The sequence below is a fragment of the Hemiscyllium ocellatum genome, chromosome 14 (assembly GCF_020745735.1).
Source record: "Hemiscyllium ocellatum isolate sHemOce1 chromosome 14, sHemOce1.pat.X.cur, whole genome shotgun sequence".
Lineage (NCBI taxonomy): Eukaryota > Metazoa > Chordata > Chondrichthyes > Orectolobiformes > Hemiscylliidae > Hemiscyllium > Hemiscyllium ocellatum.
This window is the reverse complement of record NC_083414.1, coordinates 35,861,127-35,885,901: the sequence shown is the minus strand read 5'-3', so window position 1 is coordinate 35,885,901 and position 24,775 is coordinate 35,861,127. Positions and strand designations below refer to the sequence as shown.

The following is a 24,775-nucleotide window of genomic DNA, read 5'->3' as shown; positions in this document are numbered from 1 at the left end:
AAAGAAGCAAATAAAATCTCTGGTTCATATTTGGAGGGTATAAAATAGATGTAAAAAGGTATTCAAATGGTAATTAGAGTACTGTGTTGTGTTTTAGGCACTTTATTACAGAAAATAGTTATTTAAAAAAACAGACTTGATTCACCTGTGTGTTTCATGGAATAAGGGGTGAAAGTTATGAAAAGATGCTCCAGAAGTTAGAAATTATTTTCACCTCAGTTGACAAGGTTAAAGTGGTGGCCTTATAAAAGTTTTTAAGATTGCAATGCCCTTTAAATGAGGAAGCCAGAGACAGACAATTTTGAAATATTAACAACAGTGCATAACTAACCTGCAAAAATAATTAAAAATTCAGTTAGCATGAATTATTTTACACAGAGGGCAATTAGAATATGGAATTCATCATCACAAAATGTCAAATATTCATATGTTTAGGATCAAGAGAAGACAAAGGAAGTGAGAAAAACATGACCATAAGAACAATTTAGGCAATGCACAATGGCAAGTTAATTTAAAGTGGTTCATTGATTCATCAATTTACTGACTGATAAAGACACTACACTGTAGCCACAACTGTCTAGTTTAACAAAAAGCACACTTTTACAAAGTACTGAAAAATAAAACACGCTACATTTTTAGTGAGCATAAAAAAATGCAATGTCACACGAAAAAAATATTTGTAACAACATAATCAATAAGAATTTCAAGTGCAAGCACTACTTAATAGAATTTGAAAACACAGGTTGAAGGAAGAAACCAGCAACTACACTTATAAATTGACCAATTTCTCTCTTTCTTGATTACAACATTTAATTCATAACAATGCTCACTTAACTTCCAATTGCTACATTTTGAAAAGGACAACAGACAAACCCAACTTTCTTTCTCAAAATTTGGAATTTTACTTTGCAATTAAAAATAATTAATCTGACTCAAATCATACACAAGACTTCCTTTTTTTCTATTTATTTTCATCTCTTGATCTGCAGCTAAAACTGTAGAATATTACCCTGTTCTTAATGATGCTGAACAAGTTTTTCAACATCCTATGTGTCTCTTAGACAGTGTAAATTATACAGTGTACTCACTCTTGCACTCAATGAACTGTTGGAATAGCTCAGAGCAGTCCCCTCCACTCTTTAATAGAAAGTGCTCTATTAGAAAGAAAGAATCTTGAATTAAGTATTTGTTTTAGTTAGGTTCCTGCTTGGAACACTTGAGTTACTAGCTTCAAAATGTAATCCATGGAATTAAAAATGCAGATGGATATTTTATTTTGTCCAACAAAATTCATAAAACTGGAACTTACATACCACACTAAATTTCAGACATTTGATCTGTAATTGACAAAGTAAAATGAGCTGGAGAATCAGCATTCTTTATCTTAGAAAACAGCTATTTTGATTTTAAACTAAATTCTCTCTCTCAATTCTGCTGCTCCCTCTCTCACATCTCTCTCTCCCACCCACCCCCAATAGCTTTTTGTAGGAATCCAAAAAATGACTGCAAAATAGCAACATTTTAATTTTCAGAATACTTGAGAAAGATTCATCCAACTATGATACTCATTAATATAGAAATGAATAGTTTCATATCCATGACAGCATTATATATAATTAATAAATGTGGATGCTGAAAAGGATCTGTCTTAGCTGTCTTGGTGCTTCTAAAATTTGAGTCCTGAATTTAAATCTTGGCCGTATTGGGAGGAAAATGCATTTTTTGGAAGAACGTTATGCAAAACTGGCATGAAAATTTCAATCCAACGTCTGCCTACTAAAAGATGACAAGATTGATGCAGAAGATGGCTGTTTTTGTGGGTGTTGTTCTTCTGGGGTTTGGTTGCACAGCAACATTGATGACAGAGTTTAAAGTTGAAGATGATCACTTTATACCTAACTTGTGCTTGAAGCAGACAATGGAATCTGAAACTGGAAAATGTTTCATTCTGTAACATAATTACTCCTCCCCCCCAATAGGGGGAGGGGGGGTGGGAAGTTTAAAAAATATATTTTATTCATATTAATAGCAAGATGTAGTGCACAGAAATTAAATCAATAAATTTGACAGCTTAAATTCATAGCTTTTGAAATGTTACATTGGTACACTACCTTTATCTGTGCTTCCATTAATTTTAGGTAACAAGTCATCAACTTGGATTCCTATTGTTACCAAAACAAAAAATTAACTTTAGTTCTAGTGATTGAATGTTTGTTTTACAATATTGAAAACATGAAACAAACGATAATTTAGGTAACTAAGCGAATTCCACATTGCAGCATATCATAATGCAAAACATAGGATTTAGTTTCAAAGAAGATAACAAACACCTGTTTTCATTAAACATCGACTAAAGTGCAAAGATTTCAGATGCCACAAAATGCCCAGAAAAAAAACCATCTGCATTGCAGTACTTGCATTAACTACTTTCATTTCAAACTAAGTTTCCACAACTTTCAGTCCCTGCCTTGCTCAATATGTCCATGACGGCTAAATTTTTTTTTGCTCCTTCTTTGATATCACATCTTTCTCAAGCTGACTGAAATACACTTGCTGTTTGCTTGAAATATTGAATTATCCACACACAAACTCCTTAGAGCACAGAGAGGCAGAGAGAGCTCAAGTGAGAGAAAACACTGACAACAGCCTGATCAGAAATAAGAACAGAAATGCAGACAGGTCTGCTCAAAGTAGCTATTTCTGGAGATGGTTTATAATATAATTGATTGTTATTGATATTTATATCAATATGAAGTGCAAGTATGACAGCATGATATTGCCTGAAAAGTGCTCCAACTGAATTGAATCATTGTAATCAAAATAAAACATGTCAAGGTCAACAAAGTGACCAATGTACAGAGTAGGTTATATTGTGCTTACATTTTTGTCATTGAATTACTAGCCCAGTAACTTTAGAGGCATAGAAATTCAAATTGCACCAGACTTTTTATTTTATTTGAAAAAAATGAGTTTGCATTGTAGGGTACAGTCTACAGAACAGACTGCAATGTGCATGTATACAAACTAATGGAACCAAGTTGTAATGAATGGCTCCTTACAAATGATTGAATTTCTTCCAGGTCAATTACCACTTAACTCCATTCATTTTGAATCGAAGGCAGTTCACCCATACTAGAATTTTAATCAATTTGAAAGTGACATGGATTTCAGACCAATGTTATACACAATGTCAAAGTGGAGTACACCATTTAAACAAATATAAATTTATGAAAATAACAATCTATACACTACAACTGGGAGCTATTGTTTAAGAATAATAAATGAATAATGGCTGCCCTTATATGTGATCTGTTATGACTAAATAAATATGTAAAAATAGTAGGAATAGAACAGTTTCTTTCAACAACAGCTATCAACTGTCATGTTTCAAAAAAAAAATTCAACTCTGCGAAGTCTTTCTTCCAAAAACTAACATGCTAATAGATATTAGTACCTTAAAATGACATATGGTGAAAGTGGATGGGAGGGAAACCTATTGCAACAAAGCACTTGCACTAAGCATTCAAAATACAAAAGTCTTTGTTAGCAATTATTTCCTCTTAAAAAAAGATGTGGATAACTCCACTGTGGAATTCACACGATATACTTGTTTCAACATTTCAATTTAATACAATGCTAAATGCAAGGGAAATCTGACCTTTTCAGGGTTTTGAGTGGCGTAATAGAGTCGTAAAACTGTTGTTACCTTTGTGTTCAAGAAAGGATCAAGACAAAAGATGAAAAATTATAGGCCGATTAGCCTATCCTCAGTTGTTGGTAAAATTCTAAAATCCATCATTAAGGGTGAGATTTCTAAATTCTTGTTGGATTAGAACAAGTCAGCATGAATTTAGTAAGGGGAGATCGTGCCTGAAGAACCTGTTAGAATTCTTTGAAGAGGTAACAAGTAGGTTAGACCAGGGAAACCCAGTGGATGTTATCTATCTAGACTTCCAAAAGGCTTTTGATAAGGTGCCTCATGGGAGGCTTTTGAGTAAGATGTGGGTCCATGGCGTTCGAGGTGAGCTACTGGCATGGATTGAGGATTGGCTGTCTGAAGGCAGAGAGTTGGGATAAAAGGTTCTTTTTTGGAATGGTGGCTGGCGACAAGTGGTGTCCCGCAAGGTTCAAAGGTTGGGACCACAGCTGTTCACTTTATATTAATGATCTGGATGAAGGGACTGGTGGCATTCCGGTGAAGTTTGCCAATGATAAGAAGTTGGTGGACAGGCAGGCAGTACCGGGGAGGTAGGGAGGCTGCAGAAAGATTTAGACAGTTCAGTAGAGTGATTCAGGAAATGGCTGATGAAATTCAATGTGAGCAAATGCGAGGTGTTACACTTAATAAAAAAGAATACAGGCGTGGACTATTTCCTAAATGGTGAGAAAATTCATAAAGCCAAAGTACAAAGGAATATGGGAGTGCTAGTCCATGATTCTCTAAAGGTGAATTTGCAAGTTGAGTTCGTGATTAAGAAAGCAAATGTAATGTTGTCATTTATCCCAAGAGGGTTGGAATATAAAAGCAGTGATATGCTTCTGAAACTTTACAAAGCTCCAGTGAGGTCCCATTTAGAATACTGAGTCCAATTTGGACCCCACACTTCAGGAAGGACATATTAGCAATGGAGCTGAAAAACGTGTTGCTGGAAAAGCGCAGCAGGTCAGACAGCATCCAAGGAGCAGGAGAATCGATGTTTTGGGCATAAGCCCTTCTTCCTGATCTCCAGCATCTGCAGTCCTCACTTTCTCCATATTAGCACTGGAGCATGTCCAGGAGAGACTCACATGGATGATTCCTGGAATGGTATGCCTAACATACGATGAGTATCCTGGGATTGTATTCATTAGAGTTTAGAAGGTTGAGGGAAGATCTAATAGAAACTTACAAGATAATGCAAGGCTTAGAAAGGGTGGACGCTGGGAAGTTGTTTCCATTAGGTGGGGAGATTAGGACGCGTGGGCACAGTCTTAGAATTAGAGGGGGTCAACTTATAATGGAAATGGGGAGACATTTCTTGAGCCAGAGTGTGGTAGGCTTGTGGTATTCATTGCCACTGAGTGCTGTGGAGGCCAAGATTGCTTTCAAGGCAGAGATTGATAAATTCTTCATCTCGCAAGGAATTAAGGGCTATGGGCAGAGTGGACTTGATCGGCTGAATGGTCTTACTTCTACTCCAATGTCTTATGGTCTAAAACCTTCAATTCACTTTCATATGTACTTGAACCAGGCATCCATTTTAAAAACAGATATTATTTAACATTAGGTTGCCCTCTGTAGTAAAACATTTGCAATTTAATATGACGAGAGACAAAATTCAGCAATCAAAAAATAACATGATGCACTTAATTCTCTCTCTTCATCTCTGTGAATCAAGATGGCCACAAAATCAAGAGACCAGGAAGAACTCTCTAATCTAAAAAAAAATTCAAGTTTGATCCTTGTTTCTGCATAATTTGTTTTCTGTCTGGAGGGGGGGGGGCATAATTAACCTCGATACTTCAGATTAATTTCAAGTCAGGGATGATTCGTGTCAGTTATCTATATTCTGACTCCCACTTATGGAGGGAGTATGGGAATGGAACACTGAATAAACAAAGTAATACAAAGATTTTTATCTGAATTCACCTTCAATTCCTTTTAAAACAAAATTTTTAAAGCACCTTTACTCTTCTACTCAGCTTTACAAGGTAACTGAGATTGCAGATTCAACGGTAAGTGTTTCTCAGTTGAAGAAATAAATCTGAAATAGAATAATATGCCAGTGGAAAAGCACCCTCTACTGGCCACCAAACTACTAGTTTTGACTAGTAACAAAAATGTGGGATTATACATAAATAAGAATAAAATGTGCTATTTAAATTTCAGTTACTATTTACCAATCAAAAACCTATGCTGGACATGCATTTTTCTGATGAATAAAACTCTACGTAGATGTGAACATATGTAAATAAATCATTTCATCAAAATTAGTCAAACAAAATCTTATCTCCTAACAGTTTATCACTTTGAAAGTAACAAGTAACAAACTATCAACTTATGATGTGCATAGTCTTGAAACACTGAATATTTTTTATGGCCACTGCTATGATGTGGATAGAATTAAAGAACAGCAAAACTAATAGTGGGTGATTCCTGATGAAGGGCTTATGCTCGAAACGTCGAATTCTCTATTCCTGAGATGCTGCCTGACCTGCTGTGCTTTGACCAGCAACACATTTGCAGCTGACAACAGATTGCCAAACAGCCAGGTTGATATTGAACAGTTCAATTATAAATATGGAAATGAGAGAGCATATGCCAGAATCAAATACAAATTTCAATTTTCACAGTGACTGGAGGACCTGAATAGATCAAATAGTAAAGACAGTGACTTCTTGCAACACATTTAGGGCAATTACTACAATCATCCATTCTAGAACTAAGACGAGAAATTATGCTAGGATGAATACCATCATTAAGTCTGATTTATGAAGTGTGGCCACCAGATTTGAGCTTGTAAAAGAGAGAGTAATGAATCGCAAGCAACATTTTAAAAAAATTAGTTGGAGAAAATATAAAAGTAATGAGAAATAAATTAGTCACAGTAAATTGGTCTAATCTGTTAATGGGTAAAACAATGAACAAACAATGTGAAATATTCCAAAATAATTGGGTTCAATATGAAAGCATTTTATGCCATTAAAAGACAGTTTAATTTCTGAAGCTAAGCAACTATGAACAATAAACAAGTTAAGGGGCAGTATTAAGCTAAATGCTTGCATAAATGTAAGGGTAAGTGGAAATCCAGCAATATAAGATTACTTCAAAGACAATGAAGCAATAGAAGAAAATTAATGCAATTGTGAACAAAATATCGTGTGAGATATCAAAGTTAATTTTTTTTCATATATGCGCATTAAAAGAAAGAAATTGTTAATTGTCAAGTAACTAAAAATTGGAACAGGTGAGAAAATGATATGGAATGAAGGGAATGGCAAAATTGTCAAATTAATTATTTGCATCTGTATTCAATTTAAAAAGGACAAAATAGCAACAGTACAAGGGAATCAAAAATATAAGCAATGGAGAGAAACTTCGTCAATGGACAAGTCAAAAAAGGTAATAAGAAACAGTGGTGTTAAGGTAGATGATCACGAGGATCTGTTGATTTTCTTTTAACAAAAAAAGATACAGGAAGAGGAAATTTTATGTGGGACTATCATAATTTTCCAGAGGTGTATTTGGTTTAGAAAACTGCAAATTTCAATATTACATAGGTCAGAGAAAATGCAAGAATCAATGTACTTCGCAGTTCAACATCTGCTCTGGAGACTAGAACAGGAGCAATCATCCAAGACAGAGCCACTGAGCACAGAGTCATAGGGATGTACAGCATGGAAACACATGAAAGTGTATGAGTTGATTATAGACAAAAGGCATAGACATGTGACCAACTTATCTGAAAGTTCTGAAGTTATCCTTAATTAGGTGTACAAGGGTGTATGTATCTATGGATTCGGTGTCCATTTCCTCTTGCATCACCAATCTCCGCTTCATTTTTCAAGTACTTGAATGTGTTAGCATCTCTCAAATTATTGCATATTATTTCTACAGCTACAATTATAAACCTCTCCAAAAAGATTTCAATCCCTTCAACAGCACTGAAACAGCCTAACTGATGACAGAGATGATTTATCTGGCATTGCCGATGATGCACTATCACTCTTCATTCTTTATTTGTCTGCAACCTTTGACATATTAAGAACACCATTCTCCTCCAATCTCTTTCCTTCGTTAATTCAGCCACTTAAAGTGAGGTTGAATCATATAGATGAGGAAAACTGCAATCAATCATTCTCCTGAATTGGCTAATTTTAACCCAACAGGCTAAAAATTTTAACTTCAGCAGTGGTGGATTCCTTGGTAGAAATTTTTCAGAGGGGATAAATCAAAATGATCTGCCCTTGCACTGTTAGATGCAATCTTAGGAGCAGTCCATTTTAGACAACTGATCAAGTTTGTCCAAGTACCAGCATATAAAACGAATGCTAAATTTGAAAATAACCAGAAAATTTCATGTGAATGATTATTCGAAAGTGATTTTTTTCTTAAATCCAACTCCATAGAATAAATTTTCTTGAGGGTTAAAACTAAACATGTGACATAAACTATTTTCAAATTATATATTTGATGTATTGTGTGTCTCAAAATTTATTCAATAATATAAAATTTATTCAAAGTTATCTAAATTAAGGATCCAAATATGGATTCAATGATTTTTTAAGTACTGCAGTTTCAGATATTATCCAGAAATATTTTAAACATTTATACTAAACTCACCTATACTATTGTGATCCTTGATGTTTTTCTCCTGAAGTTGTTCTAATCGTACTGCATTTAAAGAAAAAGCAGCATTTAGATTTCTTTTTCCAGTTATAAATTCAAAGATGAAAATGTATACTGAAGCTTTGAACACTTGAAAAACAGAAATCAGAAAAGTCTGAGTAATTGTACACATTGCCCACATCTAGAATTTTAAAAGTTCATTCACAGGATGTGGACATCTCTGGTGAGGCCAACATTTATTGTCCACTGCCAATTTCCCTGGAAAAAGTGGCAGCAAACTGTGTAGTATTAGCAGTATTAACAATAACTAAGAACAAAAACATCACAATGACTGCTGGGTGAACATTTCATCTTTGAGAATCCTGGTTACATTTAAAAAAAAAGATATTGTTTACACTTTAGTGACCAAATGCTGTGATATTTTTTTGACAGGGCAGCACGACAACTCAGTGGTTAGCACTGCTGCCTCACAGCACCAGGGACTTGGGTTCGATTCCACCTTTGGGCAGTTTTGAGGGTTTCCTCCCACAGTCCAAAAATATGCAGGTTAGATAGACTGGCCATGCTAATTTGCCCATAGTCTCCAGGGATGTATAGATTAGGTGGATTAGCCACAGGAAGTGTATAGTTATGGGGATGGGGTAGTTTGGGTGGGATGCTCGTCGGAGGGTCAGTGTGGACTTGATGGGCTGAATGGTCTGCTCCCACACTATAGGGGTTCTATTCTATGATCTCATTAATAGTGGCTTTACTCCATTCATTCCAAGCTACTGATATTCTTCTCAGTTAGCTTACAATGTATCTTTGCGATTTTACTTTGCACATCAAGCAAATGCAGTTGAACCCAATCCCTCCCAAATATATAGAATTATGTTGTATTCAACATATCTTTGTGTTAAAAAAAAAAGACTGCCTTCAACTTTATATCTGTAGGTCTGCAACAATTGAGGTTAGTGATATTAAAGATCCTGGATAAAATTGCCCATTCTCTCACTCTAAAAGCCTTTAAGTACTAGTGGAGAGTTTGGGAAAGAACAGAATTTAGTTGTTGGAGAAAAAGCAATTCAAAGAATACTTAGAAGCTGGAAACATGCACGTTGCAGTCGGGCATTTATAAAACTTTGTCAAAAAGGTAAAGAAAGAAGCAACAAGAGCAAAAACAATTACAAAAAAAACATTAGGCCTGGTAGCATCTATGAAGTGGAGCGAGAAAAAGAGTTAATGTTTTGAGTCCAGTCCGATTCTTCTACAGAACTCTGAGTTCCATCTAGAGTATTTTGTTTTTAAAGGCAAATTGATAGTTTGCTGGAGTTACATAATATAATAGCTGGGGGCAGTTATAGGAAATGGTAGTGAGGGTGGTGGAATAGTAGAAGAAAGAAACTAAGCTAAGTTTGGTTAGAAATTAATCAGAACATTATAACTTGATCACTCACAAAAAATATCACACATATGCTCCACCCAAAGTATTGGTGGATTTGTAATTTAGCTTTCAGGAATTTTATCAAGCTCTTTACCCATTGTTTCCCTTTCACCAATAATCAACGAAGGACTGTAAGTTCTATTACCTTGTAAAGCCGTAAGCCGTTCATTGGTGAAATCATTATCAGCTTGTAAGGCTTCAATCCTCGCTTGAAGTAACTGTTCTTTCTCTTCCATTTCATCTATTCTGTGCTGCAATTCCTTCTTCTCAGATAGGGCCTTCTGCTGAATCTCTTCTTGTTTCCCTTCTGCATGCTGTTCAGAGACAAAACTGACACAGTGAATCTTTAAAAAAAAATCATCTTGCTTAAAGATGTTCCAATTTTCTGCAATGCAATAGTGCTATTCAATGTTGTCTGCTCTGAGCAGTGTATTAGGGGAATTAAGTTTTAAGATTTTCTTTAATAAAAGATAAAACTTTAAGACATTTTAAAAATGTTAATTGAGAAACTTTAATAACACACAACAAAGTATTTACAAAGGTTAGCGGATGAGTGGAAATATCATTGATCCGTTTTTGTAGTAACCTTTGAATAAATAAGAGGATGATAGCAGAAAAGTCATAACATACCAAATGTCAAGGCTATTGCTCTAGGGACACAGTACAAGTTCCACCAAGACAGCTGGTAGAAATTAAGTTCAATTAATAAATCTGAATATTTTTTCATTATTCTTTCATGGGATATTGGAGTGCCTGACAAGGCAGGCATTGGTTGCTCATCCGTAGTGGCCTACCAAGCCTTTGAGATCAAGAAAGAGTCAGATTGTTGTGGATCTTGGCTTACATGTTGGCCACACTGGTCAGATTAGATTTCCTCAGATTAGATTCCCTCCAGTACGGAAACAGGCCCTTCGACCCAACAAATCCACACCGACCTCCGAAGAGTAACCCACCTAGACCCATTTCCCTCTGACTGATGCACCTAAAACTATGGGCAATCTGGCATGGTCAATTCACCTGACCTGCACATCTCTGGAATGTGGGAGGAAACTGGAGCACATGGGGAGAATGTCCAAATTCCATACAGACAGTCGCCGAGGTGGGAATCAAACCAGGGTCCCTGGCGTGTAAGGCAGCAGTGCTAACCACTGAACCTTAGCAGATTCATTCCCTTGCCTGCAACACCCCCACATCCCAGTAAAGAACAAAAAGAGAAGTAGTACAACTTTGTCATTGCAAAAGCGATAATCATTCACAGGCAGAAAAAAAAAGTGAGATTCCAATTTTGTGCAAAATATTGTTCAGTTAATGCTGCAATTTTCTATGGTTAGGCAGTACTTGTTCATAACAATATACTCTTATCCAGGAGTTTAATGAAAATGCCCTTCTTGACAGAGAGTAAGCTAAATATTTTAGACAATCATAGAATGTCAAAGAAACCCCATAAAAGGTCAAGAGATCTAGAATATTGTGGGGTGGCATGGTGGCACACAATGGTTAGCACTGCTGCCTCACAGCACCAGAGACCTCCGGCAACTGTCTGTGTGGAGTTTGCACATTCTCCCCGTGTCTGCATGGGTTTCCTCCGGGTGCTCCGGTTTCCTCCCACAGTTCAAAGATGTGCTGGTTAGGTGAATTGGCCATGCTAAATTGCTCGTAGTGTTAGGTCAAGGGGTAAGTGTAGGGGAATGGGTCTGGGTGGGTTACTCTTTGGAGGGTCGGTGTGAACTTGTTGGGCCGAAGGGCCTGTTTCCACACCGTAGGGAATCTAATCTAATCCAGTATATTTTGGACTTCAATAAGGTATCTTATGTTAAAGATTTCTTTTCCCAACACTGACACAGCTCTAAAGACTGTGCAGAAACACTTACATGAGCCTTATATCATCATTTTTAAAATGTGTTAACAGAGTTTATCATAATTATGCAGGTGCTAGGTTTTAAATTTTTATTATAAATTGGACAGAAGGGTGCAGTAAGAGTCATGTGGAGGATTAGGTGGAAAGACAGAAATGCATCTTGTATATATTTTTGCTGTATGATGTAAGGTTTCATGTTCAAGATTTTAAGCAGAGATTAAAATAGTGAATTTTTTTTTGATTCAAAGGGGTTTAGTACTGAATTGAAAGAGCAAAGTGCAAGTTCATTTGAAGTTCTAGAGAAAAACATGTAAGAATTCACATTCTTCAGAACATGATAGAATTCTTACGGAATTTCTATGCATAGCAACAAGCCACCAAACAATAACGTTTTTCTGGTTAAAAAAAAACAAATTGATGAGTCAATCACAACAAAACAAAGATAATGGCCACAAAGGTGGTGCTTTTTGGTAGTCTTGCGACACCTTGTGCACCTCTTAGATCATAGGTCCATAACATACGGAAGCAGAAATAGGCCATTCGGCACAGAGTCGACATCATTGGATCATAGTTGATATATTTCTCAATTCCATTTTCCTGCCTTCTCCTGTAACTGTTTATTGCTTTACTAATCAAGAACCAACCTTCTCGATCTTAAATGCACTCAATGACTTGGCCTCCACAGCCTACTGCAGCAAAGATTTCCACAGATTCACCACTAACCTGCTGAAGAAATTCCTCTTCCCTCAGTTCTAAAGGGTTATCCCTTCATTTTGAGTGCCCCTGGATCCGAGGCTCTCCTACTTGTGGAAATATCTTCTCCAAGTATACTCTATCTTGGCCTTTCAGGCTGAAAGCCCAAAACGATGGACAAGGAGAAGGTATAATGGATATCTATCCTTTGATGAATGGTTAGAATGACACAAACAAAGGATTGATATAGGTCACATAAGCAGCCTTCAGAAATAAAATATATTAATGGGTGCTCAAAGATTGATGGGGCAGTCCTTAGTAGGCACAAGACAACAAGGAAAGGAATTCCTGACAACCTGGCCATGGCAAGGAAACAAAAACAAAATGAGCCTGCTTCTGCAGACAAACAGATAACAGACTGTTAATAAATCTGCTATCACCTGCTTTGATCTACTTATTTTCTGTTTACTGTATATTCTCATGTATACGTTGATCTCGTGTATAAATCAAGATTAGAGTGGTGCTGGAAAAGCACAGCAGGTCAGGCAGGCAGCACCCGAGGAGCAGGAAAATCGACATTTCGGGCAGGAACTCAGTCAGAGATGTACAGCATGGAAACAGAACCTTTGCTCCAACCCGTCCATGCCGACCAGGTATCCCAACCCAATCTAGTTCCACCTGCCAGCACCCGGCCGATATCCCTCCAAACCCTTTCTATTCATACCCATCCAAATGCCTTTTAAATGTTGCAATTGTACCAGCCTCCACCACTTCCTCTGGCAGCTAATTCCATACACGTACCTCCATCTGTGTGAAACAGTTGCCCCTTGGATCTCTTTTATATCTTTCCCCTCTCACACTAAACTTATGCCCTTTAGTTCTGGACTCCCCAACCCCATGGAAAAGTCCTTGCCTATTTATCCTATCCATGCCCCTCATGATTTTGTAAACCTCTATAAGGTCACCCCTCAACCTCCGACGCTCCAGGAAAAACAGCTCCAGCCTGTTCAGCCAGTATTCAACTAGTAAATACCGATGTAAAATGTTTAGTACCACCCCATCTCCTGTGGCTCCACACAAAAGCTGCCTTGCTGATCTTTGAGGGGCCCTATTCTCTCCAGAGTTATCATTTTGTCCTTAATATATTTATAAAATCCCATTGGATTCTCCTGAACTCTATTTGCCAAAGCTATCTCATGACCCTTTCTTTCCCCTCGAGTAAACTCTTACTGCCTTTATACTCTTAAGGATTCACTCGATCTATCCTGTCTATACCTTACATATGCTTCCTTCTTCTCCTTAACCAAATCCTCAATCTTCTCCTTAACCCATTCCAGCATTCCCTATACTTACCAGCCTTCCCTTTCACCCTAACAGGAATATACTTTCTCTGGATTCTCGTTATCTCATTTCTGAAGGCTCCCCATTTTCCAGCTGTCCCTTTACCTGCGAACATCTGCCCCCAATCAGCTTTTGAAAGTTCTTGCCAGATACCATCAAAATTAGCCTTTCTCCACTTTAGAACTTCAACTTTTAGATCTGGTCTATCCTTTTCCATTACGATTTTAAACGAATAGTATTATGGTCGCTGGCCCCAAAGTGTTCCCCCACTGACATCTCCTTCACCTGCCCTGCCTTATTTCCCAAGAGTTGGTCAAGTTTTGCACCTTCTCCAGTAGGTACATCCACATACTGAATCAGAAAAGTTTCTTGTACACACTTAAATTCCTCTCCATCTAAACCCTGGCAGTCCCAGTCTATGCTTGGAAAGTTAAAATCCTCTACCATAGCCACCCTATTATTCTTACAGATAGCTGAGAGCTCCTTACAAGTTTGTTTCTCAATTTCCCTCTGACCATTAGGGGTCTACAATACAATCCCAATAAAGGTTATCATCCTTTTCTTATTTCTCAGTTCCACCCAAATAACTTCCCTGAATGTATTTCCAGGAATATCCTCCCTCAGCATAGCTGTAATGCTATCCCTCATCAAAAACAACACTCCCCCTCCTCTCTCGCCTTCCTTTCCAGCCTTCAGGTAGCATTTGTATCCTGGAACATTACGCTGCCAGTCTTGCCCATCCCCGAGCCATGTTTCTGTAATTGTTATAATATCCCAGTCCCATGTTCCTCACCATGCCCTGAGTTTATCCCACCGTCCCCCCGCCACCACTACCACCACCTTACTAGTTTAAATGCTTCCGAGCAGCTCTAGCAAATCTAAAGTGGGACCTAGGGAGATAGCGAGGAAAGAGATCAATCATCAGGATCAGATTCCTGATGAAGGACTCATGCTTGAAACAATTGATTTTCCTGCTCCTCGGATGCTGTCTGACTGCTGTGGTTTTCCAGCACCACTCGAATCTTGACTCTGATCTCCAGCAACTGCAGTCCTCACTTTTACCTAGTTGATCTCGTGTATAAGTCAACCCCATAATTTTGGCCAACAGAACTGGTATGTGTCTTATACCTCGCGTGTAAGTCGACCCTATTTTGTTAGGGGTTTCTTCCTGACCATATACATGCAAATATCTACGGTATGTTATGGTTGCCCTGGACCTTGTCTTCCTGCTGTTGCCTCAGTTTCTTAGAAGTAGGTGTTGTGTACAGTTGTGCTCTGAACTTATTGTAAAACTCACCCAAATTTTTCTGACAAAATGGCATCACGAAAAACAAATATACAGCACAGTTTAAACTAAAGGTTACTGAAGTTGCAGAGAACAACAATAGCATAGCGGTAAGGGAGTTCTGTGTTACTGAAAAACTTGTTTGAGATAGGAGGAAAAAACCCACACAGTTAAAGGCTATGCCGACCAAGGAAAGCTGAACAAGTAGCCACAAGTAGAAGAAAAGATTACTGACTGGGTAATTCAGTGTCATCAGAACGGAAGCATAGACAATATATAAGAATACATGCCAAAAATGAAGCTGAAAAGAATGGGTTAGTGATTTTAAAGCCAGTACTCGATGGTGCAGCAGGGGAATGAAAAGGCACAATTTAGTGCTCAAATAGAAAACCAAGATTGCCCAACGTCTACCAGCAGAACTTAATGACAAGTTAATTGGGTTCCATCAACTGTGATCAGACGTCAGAAGGATAAGCGGGTACAGGCTCTCATGCGTCGGCAATTTGGACGAAACCCCAATGAACTTTGATATGCCAGGGAACAGAACTGTGGACAAGATTGGAGTTAAAACAATTTTTGTTAAGACTACTGGCCATGAAAAGAGTTGATTCATTGTGGTACTTGGTTGTATGGCAGATGGAACAAAGTTAAAGCCTATGGTTGAAAATCACACAACACCAATTTATAGTCTAAAAGGTTTATTTAGAAGCACTAGCTTTCACAGCGCTGCCCCTTCATCAGGTGATTGTGGAGTACACAATTGTCAGACACAGAATTTATAACTATAATTTATAGCTATAAATTCTGTACTCCACAATCACCTGATGAAGGAGCAGTGCTCTGAAAGCTAGTGCTTCCAATTAAACCTGTTGGACTATAACCTGGTGTTGTGTGATTTTTAACTTTGTACATCCCAGTCCAATATTGGCATCTCCAAATCAAAGCTTATGGTGATTTTTAATGGGAAAATTCTGCCAAAACAGAAATTTCCGAAAGGCACTGCTGTCCTCGTCCATGGAAAAGGGTGGATGGATGAAGACGTCTGCAAGACTTGGATTAGGGAGGCCTGGAATATACGACCAGGTGGACTTAGAAAGAAGAAAAGCTAACTGGTTTCGGATATGTTCAGATCACACACAGTGAAAAGTGCTGTCAATTAATTTTGAGCTAACAATACTGACGCTGCAATGATTCCTGGAGGCCTTATGAGCACTGGATGTTTGATTAGATTAGATTACTTACAGTGTGGAAACAGGCCCTTCGGCCCAACAAGTCCACACTGACCCTCTGAAGAGCAACTCACCCAGACCCATTCCCCGACATTTACCCCTTCACCGAACACTACGGGCAATTTAGCATGGCCAATTCACCTAACCTGCACATTTTTGGACTGTTGGAGGAAATCGGAGCACCCGGAGGAAGCCCATGCAGACACGAGGAGAATGTGCAAACTCCACACAGACAGTTGCCTGAGGCGGGAATTGAACCTGGGTCTCTGGCACTGTGAGGCAGCAGTGCTAGCCACTGTGCCGCCCACATCAAAAAACTTTTTAAGGACTTAGTATGGAAGAAATGGGACACTTGGATACAAGAAGGGTAAAAAAAAGCTTCACAAAGGGTGGCAACATGCATTCTCCATTACTTGCAACTGTATGTGAATGGATTGTTGAGTCCTGGAAGGAGATGAAAACTGAAATAATTGTCAAAGCCTTCAAAAAAAATTAGGATGACTATTTATGGTCAGATTGAAGTGATTAGATTAGATTCTCTACAGTGTGTAAACAGGCCCTTTGGCCCAACAAGTCCACACCGACCCTCTGAAGAGTAACCCACCCAGACCCATTTCCCTCTAACTAATGCACCTAATACTATGGGCAATTTAGAATGGCCAATTCACCGGACCTGCACATCTTTGGACTGTAGGAGGAAACCAGAGCACCGGAAAAAACCCGGAGGAAACCCATGCAGACACAGGGAGAATGTGTAAACTCCACACAGCCAGTTGCCAGAGGTGGGAATTGAACCTGGATCCCTGGTGCTGTGAGGCAGCAGTGTTAACCACTGAGCCACCATGTCACCCCCCCAAACAAAATTAAACGTGTCCCCAAACAGTATCACATTCTGGAATAATTCAGTACATGCCTCAAAAGTGAAAACTCATGTGAAGCATAAGGTAAAAAGAAACCGTCTAATGCTACAAAAACATTATTAGAAGGAATTTTATCAACAGTAGGCTTTAAATTCAAGCTGTTTCATTTATCTACCACCAAATAAATTACCCTTGGGTACAGAATTGAAAAATAAGGGGCGGTATTTCAACAGAAAATCAATTCCTAAAATATAGATAATTCTATTAAATGATCACAGTATGAAGTCTATTTTACCAGATACAAAAGTTAGAAAGAAAATCAAAATTTGATACTTTAACCAAGTATACAAATGAAGTATAAATATTACTTAAAATTTTGACCTGGCAATGGATTAATTTGCAACCACTCAAGTAGCGTTTCATCTTTAATATTTTGAAACTAGGAGAAAATGAGGCTACAGATGCTGACAAATCAATTCATGATCCCTTTCAGAGTGCAGAAGATGATGATCCATATGATGATATGTTTGACCCAGACGAGTGTAATGAATTATTTAATGGTGTAACTGATGACGACAGTGAACTTGAAGGATTCTAATGGGCATTTGCATGTACTGGTAACTTATGATTTAAGCAGCTATCCCATAATATTTGTGGTATACTGTGAGAGGAGTTTTATACTGTAAAATGAATATCAGTTTTTTGATGTAAAGTGTTTATCGTATATTATTAAGTTTCATGTGGTCATTTTAAAAAATACAATATTATACTTTTTTTGTTTTCATTACTCCTCTGTTTTTATTTCATGAATTGTGTGTTGTACAAACACCCCCAGTAGGTGCCTTGACCACCTGCTGGTACACCTACATACACTTTATGGTACTGGTAACCGGAAAATGATATGACAGTACGGTTCTACTGTAGCAGGCAGAATGGAGACAGTTACTTTGTAGATTAATATTCTAAAATGGCTATAAATTTTTTATCATTTTGTTGTTTGTTATTTTATATAGAGATCTGGCTCTTGTTAAGCATGAATTTCGTCCCCTCGAAAACTACCTCGTGTATAAGTTGACCCACAATTTCATCTTTTAAAAAGTCTTCAAAACTCTACCTATACACGAGTATATATGGTAGTTTATAAGGAAGGTAAAGTCATCATAGGTTTACCTGGCTACAGACTGCTTTCTTATTAGATGTGAGGAACCACACCTTTGATGAGGGAAGAGGTTGAGAAGGACAGTCCATCCTGGTAAAATCAGCCAGTGTGGAAATTGAACCCTTGCTGTTGGTATTACTCTGCATTGCAAACGATCTGTCCAAACAACAGTTAGCTAACCAGTTAGCTGAGGTTATTATGAAGGACTCTCCATCTCAATTTCTTCCTTTGCCTGAGGGGTGGTGACCCGCAGGTTAAACCACCACCAGCCATCTCTCTCTAATATGAGAGCGGCCGTTTGGGACTAAAGTGATTAGCTTATGCATTCTATTAAAACTGTTGCTTCTAAATAAACGACTTAATAAATTACTTTAAAATCACTACAAACTCGACTGGCTTTTTGAAGCTAAAACTCACTAAGTTGAATTCTGCAATTGTCTGAGTTTTCTTCTGAAAAAAAAAGGAAAGAAATAAAACCTTTTACACAGTCTCATGAAAGAAATGCCAGTTTTAAAACATTGTCTACTTAAAATGCAATTCATTTAAACTCACCTTTAACTTGTCAGTGAACTCTTTAATTTCATTCACAGCTCCATTATATTTATTGGCCAGTTCTCTCAATTCTTCCTGTGTTCTATCATTCATTTCCTTTAAATGGGTGCATTCATCCTCTGTGTTACTCAGACTTCGCTATAACATTAAAATATATGTATTAATTCTGGGATGTCTTCAGATCTGAAAAGCATCAATTTTTAAACTCATTGGGAAAGTCAAGCTTTAACTGATAATTGTCCATCGTAAGATTAAAAATAATGTAAACCGAAAGAATTAACCCAAACAGAATGTTCACAATATATTATTGCTGAAATGTTGGCATTTCCACATAACAATCCACACAACCAATTTCTTTCTAATTACCCTGCAAAATTCAAAGTACACGATTTCAGTAGCACTTGAAAACATTCCAAAACCAATCACTTAGAATAAAAATAATTTTTCAGTGAAAGCATTCTTCATTTAACACCATTTATAATCACAGAATTTCCACAAGCTGATACTTAATCTTCTGCATTTTACAGATACCAGTACATTTTTCATAAATATGGGATCCAGTAATCCAAAGAAAATATTAAGTCTGCCTGAACTTCTGAATTACTTAGAGAGAAATTAATTTAAATGGCACCTGCTACTTTTGACAGGCATTTTATTGTATGGCTGCTACTCTGGGAAAATATTTCTCGCCCTATAGTCTCACAAAACATACAAACACCTTCATAATTCTCGACAGAAAATAGGAAAGGCAAATCCACAGTGTTTTGTCTAGATGCAGTATTCTAAGTTATCACACCGAGGTTTTTATTTTGAATAAAGTAACTCTAGCATACATATTATTGGGAATATTTAGAAATGTAATTACCTCCACCTCAGAAAGCTTCCGGACTACTTCTATTTTCTCCTGAAGGACCCGCCTCAAGGACTCTTTGGCTGTTGTCTCATAACTGTGTTTGTCTTCTTGTAATGTTACCAACTCTTTCCTTATGCCATCTTCAGTTTGGTTCTGTTAGGTACAGACAAAAAAAAGGGCAAATATTGCTAAATGACAGATATATTGTTGAAGATTTTTGTCTTGCATTCATGAGGACAGATGTAAGAATTCAAATTTTAAAGGGGAACAATAATTTATCCTGCATGAGAAAAGGGTTAATTAGTAAGTTGACTCTGATTGGTCAAGATGTTGCCATAAAGAAAGGGTGCAAAGTCTGGATACTTTCCTTCTTATTCAGGAAAGGTCCCTGCATTTGAATGTCCATAATTACTAGAAAGTATAAAGCTACATTGCAAATCAAATTGATTTTCTTCAATTGGATCTTTAGGTGATTCTTAGTGAGTGAAAGGGGAATTATAATGGTGCTGGGCCCATTGCTGTTCGTTGCCCATATCACTGATTTGGATGAGAATGTATAAGGTATGATTATAAGTTTGCAGATGACTCTAATATAGTCAGTATTGTGGACAATGAGGCAGGTTATCAGAAATGTTAGCAGGACCTTGATCAGCTGGGCAAGTGGGCTGAAAAATGGCAAATGGAGTTTAATATAGCAAAGTGTGAGGTCTTGCATTTTGGAAAGTCAAATCAAGGTAGGAGTTTCGTGGTAAATGGTAGGGCCTGAACGAGTGTAGTTGAACAGAGGGACCTTGGAGTTCAGGTGTACGATTCTCTAAATGGAGTCACAGGTAGACAGGACAGTGAAGAAGGTTTTTGGCACACTGGCCTTCATCAGTCAGGGCACTGAGTATAGAATATGGTAGAGGTTTAGAAGGATATGGGCTAAGTGCAGGGAAGTGGCGTTAGTGTGGATGGACATTTTGGTTGGCATGGATCAGATTAGACTGAAGGGGCTGACTCTGTGCTGTGAGACTCTAGAGACTTTATATATGTGAAATGAATACTAGAGTTTACATTATTACCACTCACCTAGATGAAGAACTTTGGTTGATGCCTAAAAATTCTCTTGTGCAAAGATTTTGGATTAAAATTGACTGATCAAATTTAAAGGAAGAAAGATGGTAAAAGCGATTAATATTCAATAGACGATGAACTTACATTCAAAAGATCACCTACACTATCCTGACATTTGATGGAAAATTAAACTGTTTTCTGTTCTTCCCTTGTGGCAAACTTTGTTAACTATGTGAGGAGTTATGGAGATCTACAGTACAGATAAAGGCCCTTCAGCCCATCAGGTCCATACAAGTCAAAGACCAGCATCTCACTACTCCAATCCCATTCCCCTACAATGGCCTATATATAGCCATTCTATGGTGGTGGATATTGAATAAAGATTTGTGCACTTTGCGTCTCTCACTATGTCTCACAACTACACACACGCACACACACCATGGGTGCTGGGGAAAATAAGCACTACCGCAGTTAGGCGGTAGTGTGGGGTTAATAAAAGATATATAGCCATTCTATGGCATCGCAAGTGCACATCTTCCGTACTTAAATATTATGAGGGGTTTCTGCCTCTACAATCCTTATAAGCAGTGAGTTCAAGATTCCCACCACCCTCGAGAAGAAAATTTTTTTCCTCACATTGCCTCTAAATCTTCTGCCCTTATCGTAAATCTATGTCTCCTGATCATTTATCCCTCCAATAAGGAGAAAGGTTCCTTCCTATTCTATTTATGCCCCTCAATTTTATAAAGTTGCCACCCAGGTTGATAGGAGAAAGTGAGGTCCGCAGGTGCTGGAGATCAGAGCTAAAAATGTGTTGCTGGAAAAGCGCAGCAGGTCAGACAGCATCCAAGGAACAGGAGATTCGACGTTTCGGGCATAAGCCCTTCTTCAGGATTGAGGAAAGTGTGTCCAACAGGCTAAGATAAAAGGTAGGGAGGAGGGACTTGGGGGAGGGGCGATGGAGATGCGATAGGTGGAAGGAGGTCAAGATGAGGGTGATAGGCGGAGTGGGGTGGGGGCGGAGAGGTCAGGAAGAAGATTGCAGGTTAGGAAGGCGGTGCTGAGTTCGAGGGATTTGACTGAGACAAGGTGGGGGGAGGGGAAATGAGGAAACTGGAGAAATCTGAGTTCATCCCTTGTCGTTGAAGGGTGCCTAGGCAGAAGATGAGGTGCTCTTCCTCCAACCGTCGTGTTGTTATGGTCTGGCGATGGAGGAATCCAAGTACCTGCATGTCCTTGGTGGAGTGGGAGGGGGAGTTAAAGTGTTGAGCCACGGAGTGGTTGGGTTGGTTGGTCCATGTGTCCCAGAGGTGTTCTCTGAAACGAACCGCAAGTAGGCGGCCTGTCTCCCCAATATACAGGAGGCCACATCGGGTGCAGCGGATGCAATAGATGATGTGTGTGGAGGTGCAGGTGAATCTGTGGCGGATATGGAAGGATCCCTTGGGGCCTTGGAGGGAAGTAAGGGAGGAGGTGTGGGCGCAAGCTTTGCATTTCTTGCGGGTGCAGGGGAAGGTGCCAGGAGTGGAGGCTGGGTTGGTGGGGGGTGTGGACCTGACGAGGGAGTCATGGAGGGAGTGGTCTTTTCGGAACGCTGATAGGGGAGGGGAGGGAATATATCCCTGGTGGTGGGGTCCATTTGGAGGTGGCGGAAATGACGGCGGATGATACGCTGTATATGGAGGTTGGTGGGGTGGTAGGTGAGGACCAGTGGGGTTCTGTCTTGGTGGCGGTTGGAGGGGCGGGGCTCAAAGGCGGAGGAGCGGGAAGTGGAGGAGATGCGGTGGAGGGCATCGTCGATCATGTCTGGGGGGAAACTGCGGTCCTTGAAGAAGGAGGCCATCTGAGCTGTACGGTATTGGAACTGGTCCTCCTGGGAGCAGATGCGGCGGAGACGAAGGAATTGGGAATATGGGATGGCGTTTTTACAGGGGGCAGGGTGGGAGGAGGTGTAGTCTAGGTAGCTGTGGGAGTCAGTCGGTTTATAGTATATGTCCATGTTGATTCGGCCACCCGAGATAGAAATGGAAAGGTCTAGGAAGGGGAGGGAGGAGTCTGAGATGGTCCAGGTGAATTTGAGGTCGGGGTGGAAGGTGTTGGTAAAGTAGATGAACTGTTCAACCTCCTCGTGGGAGCACGAGGCAGCGCCGATACAGTCATCGATGTAGCAGAGGAAAAGGTGGGGGGTGGTGCCAGTGTAGTTGCGGAAGATGGACTGTTCCACATATCCTAAGAAGAGGCAGGCATAGCTGGGGCCCATGCGGGTGCCCATGGCAACTCCTTTAGTTTGGAGGAAGTGGGAGGATTGAAAAGAGAAGTTATTCAGGGTGAGGACCAGTTCAGTCAGTCGAAGGAGGGTGTCAGTGGAAGGGTACTAGTTGGTACGACAGGAAAGGAAGAAGCAGAGGGCTTTGAGTATTTTGTGATGGGGGATGGAGGTGTTTGTTAAGAGGGTGTATGGTGTGTTAGCTTTCATTGGTAGAGTGATTGAGTTTTGGAGCCATGAAGTCCCTGCTATAGGAGAGATGTTGCGAAACGTGGAAGCGTTCAGAAAAGATTTACAAGGATGCTGCTGGGTATGGAGCGTTTGATCTATAGGAAGAGGCTGAATAGGTTGGGGCTATTTTCCCTGGAGTAATAGAGGCTGAAAGGTGAGGTTTATAAAATCATAGATAGGGTGAATAGCCACAGTCGTTTTTCCTAGGATGAGGGAGTCCAAAACTACAGGGCATAGATTTAAGATGCAAGGAGAAAGATAGAAAAGGCAACTAAGGGGCAACTTTTTCACGCAGAGGGTAGTGCATGTGTGGAACGAGCTGCCAGAGGAAGTGGTGGAGGTGGACATAATTACAGCATTTAAAAGGCATCTGGATGGGTATATGAAGGATTTGGGGCGATATCTGGTCAGTTGCACTGAAGGGTCTGTTTCCATGCTGTATGATTCTTGTGACTCTGGTTTTTCTGAAGTACCTTGTAAAAATTGTTATTTTATGTGCTCACTTCTCTGAGCCAGCCTAACTCACGAAGTTTGTCCTGGAAGTAATGGAGGATCAGGTTGAAGGTCTTGAGTTGGGGGATACTGGTGCACAGGTCACTTTGTGGAACATGGTGAGGAGTTTGAGCTCAAGCCAAAGCTCAGCAGTGGAAGCATCACCACCATCACCATTTAGAACTTGGGCTGGGCTTCAGAGCTTGGTGTATTGGCCACAGGCTGGAACCCATTGCTTGGAGAGACAGGCTGAGACATGAGCTGGGCAAGGGCAGGTCTAGTGCTGTCAGTTTTGATTCAAGGTATGGTATTGAAGGAGGCTGTGCCCTGATGTTTGGAAAACTGCTGTCCTGGTGACTGAAGGGTAAAGTCAGGTTTGGAAGCGGTTGGTAGTTGGTGGTGGTGGTGGTGGTGGTGGAGGGGAAGGAGGAAAAAAGGGGAAGGAAGTACAGTGCACTGTGGGAGCAGCGTTCGCTTATGCAGTTGACAGCAATGGAAGGCAGAGGAATTATTTCAGCAGGATTGTAATTGCCAATGTAATTGATACTCCTGCAATTTGATCTGCAAATGGAAGGAAACTGCGTGGGCCTCTTTAAAGGCAGTGTATTTGAATATTTCTGATCATTTCATGTAGATTGAAAAGATATTTGATGAGACTAAACCTGTTCTGGTGTGAAGTTCTCAGTGGGTGAATATCTTCTTAATTCATCCTGTTTGGACTTGCATGCAATTGATGATTAGCATTACAGCTGTACTGAGGGAGGATATTCCCGGAAATACATCCAGGGAAGTTATTTGGGTGGAACTGAGAAATAAGAAAAGGGATGATCACCTTATGGAGATTGTATTTTAGACCCTTTAATAGTCAGAGGAAAATTGAGAAACAATCTTGTAAGGAGATCTCAGCAATTGTGTGGTTATGGTAGGGGATTTTAACTTTCCAAACATGGACTGGGACTGCCATAGTGTTAAGGATTTAGATGGAGAGGAATTTGTTAAGTGCATACAAAAAAATTTTCTGATTTAGTATGTGGATGTACCTACATAGGTGCATCCACCTATGAAGGTGCAAAACTTGGCAAAAGTGAGGACTGTAGATGCTAGAAACCAGAGTTTAGATCAGAGTGATGCTGGAAAAGCACAGCAGG

At 39.3% G+C, this 24,775-nt stretch overlaps 1 protein-coding gene across 19 annotated transcripts in view; it reads right to left on the bottom strand.

Annotated features, from left to right (window-relative positions):
• The window catches only part of slmapa (sarcolemma associated protein a), a 243,910-nt gene that overhangs the window by 119,314 nt on the left and 99,821 nt on the right, over positions 1–24,775 (bottom strand). For 8 of the 19 annotated variants that reach the window (XM_060835610.1, XM_060835609.1, XM_060835611.1 and 5 more), the window contains exons 8-13: positions 19,595–19,735; positions 18,730–18,867; positions 9,898–10,066; positions 8,324–8,374; positions 2,112–2,162; positions 1,089–1,154 (exon numbers count right to left, since the gene is read on the bottom strand). In XM_060835610.1, coding sequence (XP_060691593.1) covers positions 1,089–1,154; positions 2,112–2,162; positions 8,324–8,374; positions 9,898–10,066; positions 18,730–18,867; positions 19,595–19,735 — 616 coding nt within the window. The remainder of the gene's footprint in view (positions 1–1,088; positions 1,155–2,111; positions 2,163–8,323; positions 8,375–9,897; positions 10,067–18,729; positions 18,868–19,594; positions 19,736–24,775) is intronic. The other 11 variants (XM_060835618.1, XM_060835620.1, XM_060835625.1 and 8 more) reach the window with 3 other exon arrangements.